The sequence below is a fragment of the Echiichthys vipera genome (genome assembly GCF_963691815.1).
Source record: "Echiichthys vipera genome assembly, chromosome: 18".
In the NCBI taxonomy this organism is placed as follows: Eukaryota; Metazoa; Chordata; class Actinopteri; order Perciformes; family Trachinidae; genus Echiichthys; species Echiichthys vipera.
Genome location: NC_139843.1, coordinates 18554444 through 18567243, shown reverse-complemented (window position 1 = coordinate 18567243; position 12800 = coordinate 18554444). Strand labels below are relative to the sequence as shown.

The 12800-nt window shown below is 41.7% G+C and overlaps 2 protein-coding genes across 4 annotated transcripts; one reads left to right on the top strand and one right to left on the bottom strand.

The window, feature by feature from the left end:
• Window positions 1–128: 128 nt before the first annotated feature.
• Window positions 129–4487, bottom strand: cybc1 (cytochrome b-245 chaperone 1). 3 transcript variants are annotated; one of them, XM_083933160.1, is made up of 7 exons: window positions 4385–4487; window positions 3218–3301; window positions 3056–3143; window positions 2916–2957; window positions 2617–2787; window positions 2368–2512; window positions 129–1143 (listed from the first exon to the last, which is right to left on the bottom strand). In XM_083933160.1, exons 3-7 carry the CDS (start codon window positions 3141–3143, stop codon window positions 996–998), a joined length of 594 nt encoding a protein of 197 aa, XP_083789286.1. In that variant the 5' UTR covers window positions 3218–3301; window positions 4385–4487; the 3' UTR covers window positions 129–995. The 3 variants fall into 3 exon arrangements, with proteins under 3 accessions (XP_083789286.1, XP_083789285.1, XP_083789287.1); XM_083933159.1 differs by having other exon boundaries at window positions 4242–4407; XM_083933161.1 differs by lacking the exon at window positions 3218–3301 and having other exon boundaries at window positions 4385–4475.
• A 551-nt stretch (window positions 4488–5038) lies between these two features.
• Window positions 5039–11572, top strand: narf (nuclear prelamin A recognition factor). Its single transcript, XM_083932276.1, has 12 exons — window positions 5039–5285; window positions 6307–6380; window positions 6484–6549; window positions 7081–7209; window positions 7312–7444; window positions 7883–8017; window positions 8891–9009; window positions 9172–9304; window positions 9751–9823; window positions 10138–10275; window positions 10405–10562; window positions 10695–11572. The coding sequence occupies exons 2-12, from the start codon at window positions 6324–6326 to the stop codon at window positions 10940–10942; spliced, it is 1389 nt and encodes a 462-aa protein (XP_083788402.1). The 5' UTR covers window positions 5039–5285; window positions 6307–6323; the 3' UTR covers window positions 10943–11572.
• The last annotated feature ends 1228 nt before the right edge of the window (window positions 11573–12800 follow it).

The window sequence follows — 12800 nt, the reverse complement described above, 5'->3', positions numbered from 1 at the left end:
TCTAACTTTTTTTGCAACCAGCACTCACATGACTGATTTATATGTGCAATTGTGCTTACCCAAGAGGTGTGTGTAAATTGCACTAATTGTAGCAAAGAAAGGAAATAATATTAAAAGGAGACTTTGGGTTTTAAAAACATTTTCTATAATTCCTCCAAACGTATCAAAGTAAACAAAGACAATACATAAAATCTCCTTTTCTTTCAAGGCCAGTGGAACTCAATGACATTCACCATCAGCCATTTAACAGCCACGAGTTCATACACTGCTCAGAAAAATAAAATAGTTTGGCCAAAGCATCAAAGTGTTTGCCTGAGATTCAGTCTTTGGTTCATAAGTTTTAAAAGACAGAGCAACAACAAACATTTTACATATAATTATCTCTTGATTGAGCTGTGAAAATCATTCATGCTTGATTACAGTTTGCACATGCATTCATGTGGACTGGGTATGACTAAACATGCATAAGGTAAGGTGATATTCAACTGGGTGGTCTGTAAGACTGTGGGAGAAAGCACTTTCTATCCACTTACACACATAAACACTTATTAGAGTTCAGTAGGAAGGCACAGCAAATCTGTATTCTGGAGCGTATCCCCAAATAATAATTAGATCAAAAAAGCTAAGGCATGATATTCCTTCACAGAGCTGCATTTATAGTACAATGAAGAAAGTCTACTCTCCATATTCCCTGGAAGTGTTTTAGGAAACTTTGACTAAACCGTGAAACATTTGCATGACAAAACATTAAATCCAGTTCACATGAAAACTTATTTTACCATAACCTCCCGAGGCTGCCATAACCCCACCTGACATCTAAAAAAAATATACAGAAGGAAGTCTGTGAGGAGAAACCGAAAGAAGCTACATCCTTGGGGTTTCATGCACATGCTAACAGTGTAACATGTAGTGAGGGCATCACTAAAACTGCACCCTCTGTAATGCAATGGCAATGCTATAATGCCCCGAAGTGAATCCACCCAAAGTTACATAGATCAGAGTTCGTCCGCTTCATCATCTGAACCACTGCTGTTGTCCAGAGAATCTTCCTCCTCTCCATACTCTTCCTCCTGCTTGTTGCCTTGCTGCAGCTCCTCCAGCCCCAGAAAGCGCTTCAGCAACGCAGCCAACGCCTCAACATCACTGACAGGAAACAGACGGAACAAAAGGAAAATTAGAATATTTATAATTGATGACTCTAAAATTGCCGGTAGGTGTGAATGGTTGTCTGTCTCTGTTCGTCTCTATGTGCCCTGCGATAGACTGGCGTCCTGTCCAGGGTGTACCCCGCCTCACGCCCGATGTCAGCTGGGATCGGCTCCAGCACCCCCCGCGACCCCGACCCCGGGATAAGCGGTTGAAGATGAATGAATGAATATATTATATATATTATTTCCTTATTATCTTGGGTTTGTTCGACAAAGCATTGTTGTATAATTCAATAATCAGACAGGAAGAAAACTTCTGATGCAATTTTAACAACTCAGGAGTCACAATGACATCGGTGGGCAAAGACTGAATAAATTCATGACCGTTTTCCTTTTAGCTCTACTTTTGTCTCCGCCGAGCCCCCGGCAAGTAAACTAACATGTTGGGCTAGTAAATCTAGCAACTCACTACTCCAGTTGGGCAAGTGGTGAAAAAAGACTTAAACACATTGTCTTTTCCAGAGCTGGTGATGGAAGTAGCTAAGGAGTGAGCCATCTCACTTCCCTACCATCTCTGTTGAGAGTTGCACATGCACAATAAACGATCAGACATTCGTGAGAAAATGGTGGCAGGTTAAGAAAAAGTTTATGAGCTGAAGCGCAAGCAAGCATTTGAATTATCCAGGAAACAGGAGTTATGTTGGGATGGGGCGAAAATCATCTATGACACACTGTGTCCTTGTTCGGATTTATTACCTTGAATAAAGATTCATTATGATTATAAACAATTAACTTTGGTCTTTGTTGTTATTTGATAACCGCTAATAATAATAATAAAAAACTGTATTATATAATTAAACAATAATCAATTATTTATTTATAATTAAATATATATATATTAAATAGAGGGGGCGGCAAAACGAGAAGTGCAAAGAACAACTTTGGTTTGCCACACAGGCAAAAAAACTGGTCTGAGAGGATTCATCACATGATGTTTTCTTAAGACACACTGAGCAAATGTCTTCTGCATTACGTGGGAGAGGCGGACCCGACAGTGACGGTGTGCAAACTTTTTTTATACAGTCTATGTGTGCAAAATGCAAATACAATGAAAAGCTATTGCTGAATATACTCAGGACTGTGGTGATGGAAGTGATAGAACTAAAATCTTGAGGATTATAACGTTCGTGTGTTGGAGCTGTCAGCAGCAGCTACCGACCTGCGTCCCCCCAGGGTGGCACTCTGAGTCAGGGGGTAGGAGAAGCCTGCAGCCAACCGCAGCATCAGCAGGTAGCCCTTCCCCAAATAGCGAACCTTCTCTTCCTGGACGCAGATGTCACACAGCTGCGTCAGATCCAACACGACTGAGAGAGACAAAAGGGAGGGAAGAGCAGATCTAAGATTCTGGACTCTCCAACAGCCGGTGGAGACTGCTGAACAGAGTAACCCACTCTGGGGTGTTACTGACCTTTCTCTTGACCCTTCCTCCATAACGTCAGGATTAAAGCGTACAAGCTGAACGTCTTGAGCTCAATCAGGTTCTTGGTTTTGTCAAAAACAGCCTCCTCCCATTCCTCCATGTTCTGCATGGCTACAAACAGACATCCTGTCACGTAGAAAAGCTTCCACAAGATGCTGTCTGTGTGATCCGAACACAATGCAAAATAAACGGAAAGCGGTTATGAGATGCAGTAAGCAAACGCGGAGAGTTATGTAAATCAGAAGTTGCAAATTGATGAACAGACTACATTCATTCACTTTGTGTACCTGAGCTGTAGTATGCAGCTGCCAACCCAACAGATCCTATACCTGCATATATAAATGAGAGGCTTATTATTAGAGACAACACATCTTGGGATGTTTTATTTCATATTTTATTGTACAGACATTTGCGCACTCATACTTACCGACAAGAAGAGACCAGGAACGAATGCCCGGAGATCTCTTCAGGTGAAGCAGGGTGGAGCTGTGCTCCTCTACTGTCATGTATCCCATCTGAACAGAGGCAACAATATGAATATTGCACTTCACACACAATAAAAGCATATTTCACATGAACATATCCCTACCTTATAAAGGGCCAGTCAACTCCAAATAACAAAAATATACTCCAGTTGCCCAAGAAGCTCCAGGCTTAAAGCTGCAGTTGGTAACTTTAATAAAAAAAAAAAGTTTTTGTTATATTTGCTCTATTTTGCCATATCCTCACAGTAAACAATTTTTGGAACAAAATCATGTTCCACTGCCTCCACCTGGTGCTCCTAATGGCATTTGCAAGGGTCCACCACAGCCGACCTAAATTAACCAATCGAGTCGAGCAGCCTCTGACGCAGTGTCCATGACTGCTCGTGAACACATGCTCAGTTTTGGCTCGACTGTTTTTAACATGAAGAACGGGTCACAATCTTTCTCATTTTACAGCTTAACAGCACACTTAAACGTGTCTGAAAAGCTTTGAGGTGAGAAATAGACAATACAGTTAGTCTACACTAGGCTTTGTATTTGGTAGAAATGTTTTTGTGTTTCCTTACATGTTTGGACTGTCTTAGACGATGGAAATAACAGGTATTAGTCCTAAATATGGGCCTAGTTCTCCCTTAAAGTGGGTTCTGTTTCATCAGCATTGAGTCTTGAGGAGACACTTAAAGACAGCTGAATCTAGTTTTAAGGTCTTCATTATTTCAGTTTAGAGATTGTATATTGCATTCTAAATTACTTTAATCAAGTGTTCCACTTTAGGAAAAACCATATGCAATAAGCATAAAGGTTGATTCAGACATGATCTGTCCAGAAACAATGTCACAGTTTCTCAGGATAATCCAGATATGTTGCTGACAGAATAGATTTTCATTGATTTTCTACCTGAAGAAATAGTCCCAACCAGGTTACTGGAGAGACATCATTGCATTTTGGATATTTTTCTCTTTCCCTTTGAACAGCACGAATAAAAGTCCACGCTCCTCCATTGTATTGGGGTGGGGGCAGATGTCTCAGAGGTGGATATCTAAATATCACAGCACATGAAACCCAAACTATCTCCATGGCTCCATATGACAAGAGATAAGGGAGAAGAAAACAATTGGATGACGTTACCATTCAATTCGATCTGAAAACCCAACAAGGCAAGAAAGATGCTCCTGCTGGTGATGGATGTGATGGAAGATAATTGCCCATACACCATTGTCTCACCACAACTGTAAAAAGATCACAACTGTGAGACATTTTATACCTCTTACCTTAAACTCTTCTTTCTTTCTGTAAAGTTTCGCCTTGAAGATTTAGCATTTGTACAAGGAAACACATGAACTGAATTATAAGGAAGTTGTGTTCATATTATTGCAACGACCGTGGGTGACACTTCCTTCCTGGATCCGTCTGCTCTGATTGGACGGATTCACTTTATCGCCACCTTCAAAATAAAAGATGTAAACGCAACCACTTAAGAAAAAAGAGATATATGTGGCTGTGAATTGTTTGACATGCGAGCCTTTCGTTTTCATGCAACCCAATGGTATTTCCGGAACAAACTTTCTTTCGTTTTGTACCGATATAGGTTTAATCTTTTGTTTTTGTGAGATACTGTGAAAAAAAAAATCAAAACGTGGGCCTTAAACCCTGGAGAGCTTGCTGTGTTTGTTAATGGAGAAACTTTCAGATCCAGCGGGAGTTTTTAACGCTATAAATATCATATTTAGTTAATATTCTGCCACGAAAGGTTAAAGAACATCTATTTTTAATGCCCCCGCCAGACAGTTTGGCAAATACCCAAAGCTTCCGGAGCGGACCACTACTCATTTCGCGCATGCGCCTTTGGTTTACCGGGTACACAATGGAGTCGGACGTGCATACCCCATACTCATGACTGGTTTGAATACTAGAGACCCCGCCGACTTTGAACGCACTAGTTTGTTTACCGTTTACCGGTATTATGAGATAACCTCGCAGGTTCATGTGAGCAGAGGAGTGACGCCGCCCACGGACGACTTGCCTGGAAACATAAAGAGTGCTGAGTTCACCTGCTGTGCTGTGCTGGTATCGGTGCTGCTGACTTCTTATGCCAGTGCTCTTCTTCTGACCGTTCTCGGCATTTCCCCCCTATGCCTTTGTCCGAAAGAGCAGTGAAATAGGAACCGTCCGGTGAGTTCAAAGTCGACCTTGTAACGTCAGCACAGGGCCTGTCAAACAAACAGTGGCTGTCATAAGAAAGAAAGGCCTGTAACGTTTAAATGGCAGAACCTCGTTAACGTTGGACAAATATAATTTATGTACATAATTAACGTTACGTAGGTAACATTTTTGTATGAAGTTATCGCGGGCTATAGTAAAATGTTCTCCACAGAGTCAACATTTTTCCTATTTTACATCGTGGGGACATGGACGGATTATAAGAAAATTGGGCCCCTGGGCACAAAGCTGTAAGAGGCCCCCACCCTGTCTACATTTAACAACACACTAGAAATCTGTCAACTTTCTCATTTTGCGTCTACTTGTAGTTATTTTTTATCCCTTTTTCATCCATTTTAGTTTTCTTTGTAGTTGTTTTGTGTCCATTTTAGTGGTTTTACGTCGTTTTGGCACTTTGTCCTTGTTTTAACGTCTATTTTTAGTCGTTTGTAGTTGATATGTTGCATTTATTGTATGTTTTTGCATCTATTTTCAGTCATTTAGTGTCTCTTTGTGGTCGTTTTGTGTTGTTTTATCTTGGCAACATTTTGTGAGCCTGGGCCCCAGCCCCTTTTTGGCGCCTGTGCCTGGTAGGCCCGTTCAGTAATCTGTCCATGCGTGGGGAGTGTGACACATTGTATTCATTATATAATTTGACTTTTCACATGATGATGGCTGCTGTGTGCAATGTGATGTTATGGCTGTTTTGCTTTGCACTGTGTATACTATTTACTTGAGCCATTAAAATTGTAATGACAGGATACTAGTTTGTGTTCATTGCCAGTTTCCCACCATCATAGTGCCGTCGTGTTTATGATAAGCTGAGCTGCCTGTGATAGGATAGAGGGACAGTGAGAGGAGGGACAAAACATCACACAGTAGCAGGCTGCAGGCACAGTCATCATGCTTCAGGAGGAACATGCTGTGAGGGAATGATCAACACCGGGAAGCTTATGGTGCTGTTATCTATTTATATATCTCCCTCAATTTACAGATAACCACTGAGGTAAAATGTCAGAGGTCAACATATCAAAGCGCAAGGAGAAGTGTGAAAACTGCACTAAACAGGTGAATTTCTGCATCAGTATCCCCTTGTTTTATATACGTAGACTATCTCTCTCTGTCTTGCTTTCAATCATGACTTTAATATTTATCGACCTTCCACACACAGTGCAACAAGAAACTGAGTGAGGATGGCGCCAACGCACACGAGGAGAGAGAGGAAGTCAACGGAGAGGTAATGCGTATGTGTTTGTCTGTGTGTTTGTATATGTGTACTCACCGATTTAAAATATTGACTGTCTGATCTGCAAAATCAACCTGCTCCAGGTGGTTTATTAAAGTGACACTGCACCTATTTCATACATTTAAATTCAGTTTACCCGTCACGAGGATAACTTGGGCTGTGGGAACGGTTGTATAATGTCGTCCGTTGCTCTTGAGGAGCTTTCTAAAGTCTGGGGGGGAAAAAAACCTGGTTTCTATAAACACTCCAGTTTATAAAATCGTCTTCACAATGGTGTGCACTTCAAAGCATGTGTGCACATACCAGGCATGGAAGGAAAGATGGTGTCAAGTAGCATCTTGGGAAGTGCAGGATCCAATGATTAATGGAGCAAGATATCTCTTTTGCTTTGACCGTTTGTCTGAATCTATCTTCTGTGAGTAGAGGACTCTGTATAGAACTAAATCACTGGAAGGCCCTTTAAAATATAAAATGTTTTTCTTTAAAAACCCTAACACACTTCTCTTTTTTTACCCTCCAAAGGTGCATGAGGGTTCCCAGCTGCTGCTGAGTGCCTGCCTGTCCTGTGATGGCTGTCTGTCAGACGAGGAGAGCCTGAAGATCTCTCAGCAGAACCTGGAGGAAGTGGAGCGAGTTCTGGCACTCAATAAGGTACAGTGTGCAACCACATGGTCTCTGAAATCTGAGAACATCAGGAAGTTGTCTCATTGTACTTTTGAGCAGTACCCTACATTGTCCCTCTGTCCCTGTCAGAAATGTGACGTGTCGAAGCACAAGGTACTGGTGGCGTCGGTGTGCCCACAGTCTCTGCCTTTCTTTGCTGTCAAGTTTGGTCTGGACATCACTGAGGCTGCTCACAAACTCTGTGGCTTCCTCAAGAGTTTAGGTGAGCAAGTAGAATTCATATAGGTCTGTTTAACTATCCCGTTACGGAACATTTCGTAAAAACTTGTGTTAATCTGTACTATTTTGAGATCTTGTTATATTATTTTCCCTTTTATTTGTCTGCATGTCCACTGTATGATTTGCTTTATGTGCCTGTGATTGATATTGTTAGCTTCGTTCAGAAACAGGTTTATTTTACCAGCTCTTTTTTGTTGTTGTTTTAAATTGTAATCGCTACTTTTCATTTAAATAATAAGTCACAAATGTACTTTCCTGAATCCATTAAAGACATTTCTTCGTGACTGGTGTATGGACATTTCCAACCACTCATTGGTATCTATCATAGATGCTCGACATTCTCCCCCGCCCACCCCGGACAATCTGGCTGTCGCTGTGCCATTACTGCCGCTGTTCTCATCTTTCTGGCTTTTCCCTGCAGGGGTGCAGTATGTGTTCGACACCACCCTGGCAGCAGGCTTCAGCATCTTGGAGAGTCAGAAGGAGTTCATTCAGAGGTTTCGCAGGAGGCACCACGACTCCCACGCCATGCCCTTGTTCACCTCCTCCTGCCCAGGTGAAACTCCCTTCCTGCTCGCCCCTTCTTTTCTTTTCCGCCTTTCTCTTCTAATGCACCTAATGTTGCTGGGGAGGGTTGAGATAGCCGTGGTGCGCTGGTGGGGAAAGATAGAAAGCTCTTCTTTCACCACTCCCTTCCATCAGAGATAAGAACAGCAGTTTTTTTCTCAGGAACAAATGCAAATAGACTTCCATTCATACAGTTTGTAGGATTGACACTTCTCATGAAATGTGGCATTGTTAAACTCCAGATGAGGAATTTGGTGGGGAAGTGGGATCATGAGAAGAGCTGCAAAAAATGAATTTATTAGTTTTCAACTATTAAGTTAATTGCCAACTATTGATCATTGGTTTGAGTCAAAATTCTCTAATTCCAGCTTCTTAAATGTGATTATTTTCTGGTTTCATCGCTCTTCTATGACGGTAAATTGAATACAAGTCGTGGACTTTTGGACACTGACTACATGCTATTTTTTTACTTTTTTTTTTTTTTATCACTGAGCAAAAAAATCCATAACAACTTTTCACCATACTGTAATGAAAGTGGTCTGTGATAAAAGTACACTTCTGCTCCTCCTCTTGGCTCGGCTTCAGGCTTTAGGAAATCTAGACCATCACGTGATACTTTGGCCAACCACAGGTCATTTTAGAAAGAGGGCTGAAAGGCTGAATCTACAACATTTTTGGCTATTCATTTTTTTGAAGATTGACTAATCAATGAATTGACCAATATTTTCTGCTATCTCATTGTTTGGTGATGGCGATTTTCATCCTGTCTGTCGTGGACATTAAACTGTTTATCCTGTAATAGTATTAGCAAAACAGGAAGGATTCAAATATTTGTCATGAGTTTTGCATAATGTGTGTACAGGGTGGATCCGCTATGCAGAGCGTGTCCTGGGCAGTTTGGTCACCCCTCATATCTGCACAGCCAGGTCTCCTCAGCAGATCATGGGCTGTCTGGTCAAAGACTACTTCTCTAAACAGCAGGCGAGTCACCAATGTGTTAATGATGTAACAGATGTTCTGTTATTCAGATTAGTGAAAGGAAAACTACAGCACTAGTTGTGTAATGTTGTGTAAAAAGGTTCATACACCAGATTCTAATAATAAGTTTTCTTATGTTGTTTTTCCTTCTGCCTTGTCTCCTAGCAGAAGCTGAGTCCAGAGAAAGTCTACCACGTGTTTGTGGCTCCCTGCTTTGATAAGAAGCTGGAAGCCGTCAGAGAGGAGTTTTACAACAGCCTGCTGGAGTCCAGAGACGTGGACTGTGTCCTCACCTCAGGTTCAGTCTTCTTCATATTGCACACCCCTGCGCTGGGCTAAGTAAAACATGCAAATGTTTATTTGAGTTTGTTCTGACCTCTTAATAATGTTAAATACAGCTTTTATTATTAAGAGTTGGTGTCTCTGAGACCACAGTAATATGGTGGTAAGAGCATATGTTACCAGAAATCTTAGAGCCTTCACTTGCTCTTTTTCTCATATAGCAGTGGATCTCAGACACTTGAAAGGCGTATGGGAGGCCAGTGACCACATACACACCCTAACTAGCTGAATTAAATTAAAGTTAAACAGTACAGATCAACGGTAAACATGCCTAATTCTATGTGCATGTACACCACACTACATAACACACAAATCCTGCACCTTCGCCACTAAGACAAATATTTTTAATAAGTATTAAGTAGTACAGCAACATACAGTAACAGTAAGTTTTGGATGTTTCAGGGGAGATCTTTTACCTGATGGAGCAGAGGACGGTTTCAGTGGAGGAGCTGGACTCAGTTCCACTGGACCATGTGTAAGTAGTTGGACTAGTTGTCATCCTATGGTCTTTGGTGAGGAAAAGATTGTGATGCTATGTGAGCAAGGGCGTACTCACACTGTCACACTGTTTGACTTATGTTAACTTATGCTGTTGTATTTGCTCCTCTGAAACTGCAAATAACTTATATATACTATATATATATATATATATATACAGTATATGCATAATACTTTGCTACTGCACATGATGATAGTTTTGTCCATCCAGCCTACATGTCTAAAATTACAATTGCATATCTTTGTCTTTATGGAAGCTGTTTGTCAGAGTAGGGTGTATTTTCTCTGCAGGCTGGGAGAGGGTGGAGACGTGCCGCTGGTGAGACACGAAGGCCGAGGTTCTGAAGGCTTTCTGGAACACATCTTCAAACACGCTGCCAAAGAGCTCTTTGGTCTAGACGTCCATGAGATCACATACAAGACCCTCAGGTGAGAGACACTGGGACCCTGTGACTTATTCTGCAGGAATATGCTGTAGCTTCAATGGACGTCCAGTCATCCTTAGCACACTTTCATTTTCTGAAAAAACTCCTCCTTTGTACTGTGTTGGTCTTGTAGGAACCGGGACTTCCAGGAGGTGACTCTGGAGCGGGATGGGGAAACTCTGCTGCAGTTTGCTGCTGTGTACGGTTTCAGGAACATCCAGACTCTGGTTCACCGAATGAGAAAAGGACGTGTGCCTTACCAGCTGGTGGAGGTGCTGTCCTGCCCAGGAGGTAATACCACAACTACTAACATGATTTATTTTTTCATTAAATATCCTACCAGTTCAAGAAACATTACTTAAAATACTACCCTTCACCTTGAACCTGGTGGTGTAAGCCCTTCTTGTGTCTCCGATGTGGCAGGGTGCTTGAGCGGCCGCGGTCAGGCAGAGAGCGATGCAGGAGGCCGGGTGGACAAAGCCCTAGTCCAGCAGATGGAGGAGGCCTACAGCAGCCTGCCAGTCCGTCTCCCAGAGGTCAACACCACCCTGCACACCCTCTATCAAGACTGGCTGCAGGGCCAGGATTCCCCTCAGACCAGCTCACTCTTGCACACCCAGTACAGAAGTCAGAGTCAGATCCACACACAGCCCCCACACATGCAGTGGTGAAGAGAGGGGGGATGCGCTCTATTTTTAAGACATGATGGAAGTCGAATGGGGGCTGTCTCTGGTTGATTCTAATTCCTGCTTGGACCATCTCATCATCCATGCTGGCACCATGAAGTACAAGCCAAGGACCATGCTGCACTTCAGACCAGTTAGTGAAGTCGCAATAGGTGCGGTTCCTCTATTCGGCCACAGGGGGGTGACGTCTGTATTTAAAATTGATGGATCCCCTGTGAAAAACCTGAGGGCCCACAGTCCAGAAAAACACACAGGTCTACATTTTATGCGGACTGAAGGACTGATGTCAATAAGCTGCAGATACTGGCTAACAACAGATTAGGTGCAGGATCAGATATTTACTTGAGAAATGAAGAAGTCTGTAACAAGTGAAGCTACTTATGTCAATTTACAGAGCAATAAGCCACTGAAGGAAATGTATAAGAAGCTTAAGTACAATTGGAAGTCATGAACTGAATCTGTGGATACTGAATGTTCATTCGAGGAGTCTGAGGTATTCTGAATCTAAACTGTGCAGTATGAAACATGTTGTTTTACTTAGCGTTAAAGTTGCGTCCACTGTTCCTCGCTGAAAGACAAGATGACGTGTTATAAAACACATTAATAACTATGCAACAGTGTGCTCGTCTTATCTCAGCAGTTGACGGAAAATACGGCTGCTGTGTGATTCAAGAGGTTAAAGGCCTTCTGATAACGCATAACAACCCTAATGAGTGTTTGCTTATGTGTAACTACCAGCCAGGTGTTTGGTTTACCCGTCCGAGTGAAGAATCGGTCATTGTTTTTTAATGGTACAAGATGATTTCATTTGCATTATCTCTCTTCCCATTCCACAGACTAGTATTTTTTATAATTTATTTTGTTTTTGTTACATGTCACATGTGTCAAAGAAAGTGTTGTCTCATTTCAATGATGGATGAACATCCTCCACCTCCTGTAGAGTTAAAGCTTTTAACATTTGCAACCAGCAGAGACTCCATCAAGCTATTATTCAGTGCGTTTCCAATGAATTAAAAGAAACATATGTGAGATCAATCAGTTTATGTTTCACTAACTAGCTTCAGTAACACTTAAAAGAAAGTGTCGATCCGTCTTATATTGGTGGGTTGCATGTACCAGGCCGAAAAAGTTCTATACATTTACTCTGTAGACAAACAGGTGAGCAGTGCAGAATAGACATGTATTTTACTTATGACAAAACCCTTTTTTTTTTTTACAAAATAACTGGTGTACTATTCAAAACGATATTTGGCACAAATAAGAGGAGACTAGATCTTAATGTAGCCTCCACAGTTAGCCGTGATAGTTACTTCTACATCTCACACAGGAGCAAGGACAGAGCAAAACAAAAACAAAAAAGAACTGATCTGTGTCTGAAGTTTTTTTTTTTTTTTAAATGGAGCTCAACATTTCCTTAGAAACCTCATCTTACCCAGAGAGTTTTTGATGTAAGTATGGAGTAGTTTGGGGGAATTTTACAGTTGTTTTTTTTCCTCACTTAGGACAGAGCGTTTTTATGCATGAGGTGTAGTCTGACATTATGGCAAACAGCAATATTAGACTGTCTTGGCTCAATTGTTGAGTGTCTGTTGAGGTGGTGCCTTTTTCCAAGCTTTGTCTGAGGGAAGGCTCCCAGTCTCACAATTCTATGTTCTAACCAGTTCATTTAAATATGGAAATAAGTGAGCTTTTTAGCTACCAATTTGTTCATTCACTAATAGTGTGGAGCTCAATAATAAGTAGATTCTCCCTCAGTTCTACCCATAAAATAGTCATTCCTTCTTCAGGGGATTACCTGCTACAGACTTGTCACGTGAACTGCCCTCACAGACGGAGCAGAAGA

What these genes read in the sequence shown, in the direction of transcription:
- cybc1 (XM_083933160.1), bottom strand. Translation starts at nt 3,143, where the DNA reads ATGGGATACATGACAGTAGAGGAGCACAGCTCCACCCTGCTTCACCTG. An exon ending in TTCCTGGTCTCTTCTTGTCG is followed by an intron (nt 2,958 to 3,055) that starts GTAAGTATGAGT and finishes TTATATATGCAG; the next exon opens with GTATAGGATCTGTTGGGTTG. An exon ending in AGCTGCATACTACAGCTCAG is followed by an intron (nt 2,788 to 2,915) that starts GTACACAAAGTG and finishes CGGATCACACAG; the next exon opens with ACAGCATCTTGTGGAAGCTT.
- narf (XM_083932276.1), top strand. Translation starts at nt 6,324, where the DNA reads ATGTCAGAGGTCAACATATCAAAGCGCAAGGAGAAGTGTGAAAACTGC. An exon ending in ACTACTTCTCTAAACAGCAG is followed by an intron (nt 9,010 to 9,171) that starts GCGAGTCACCAA and finishes CTTGTCTCCTAG; the next exon opens with CAGAAGCTGAGTCCAGAGAA. An exon ending in TCAGTTCCACTGGACCATGT is followed by an intron (nt 9,824 to 10,137) that starts GTAAGTAGTTGG and finishes TTTTCTCTGCAG; the next exon opens with GCTGGGAGAGGGTGGAGACG.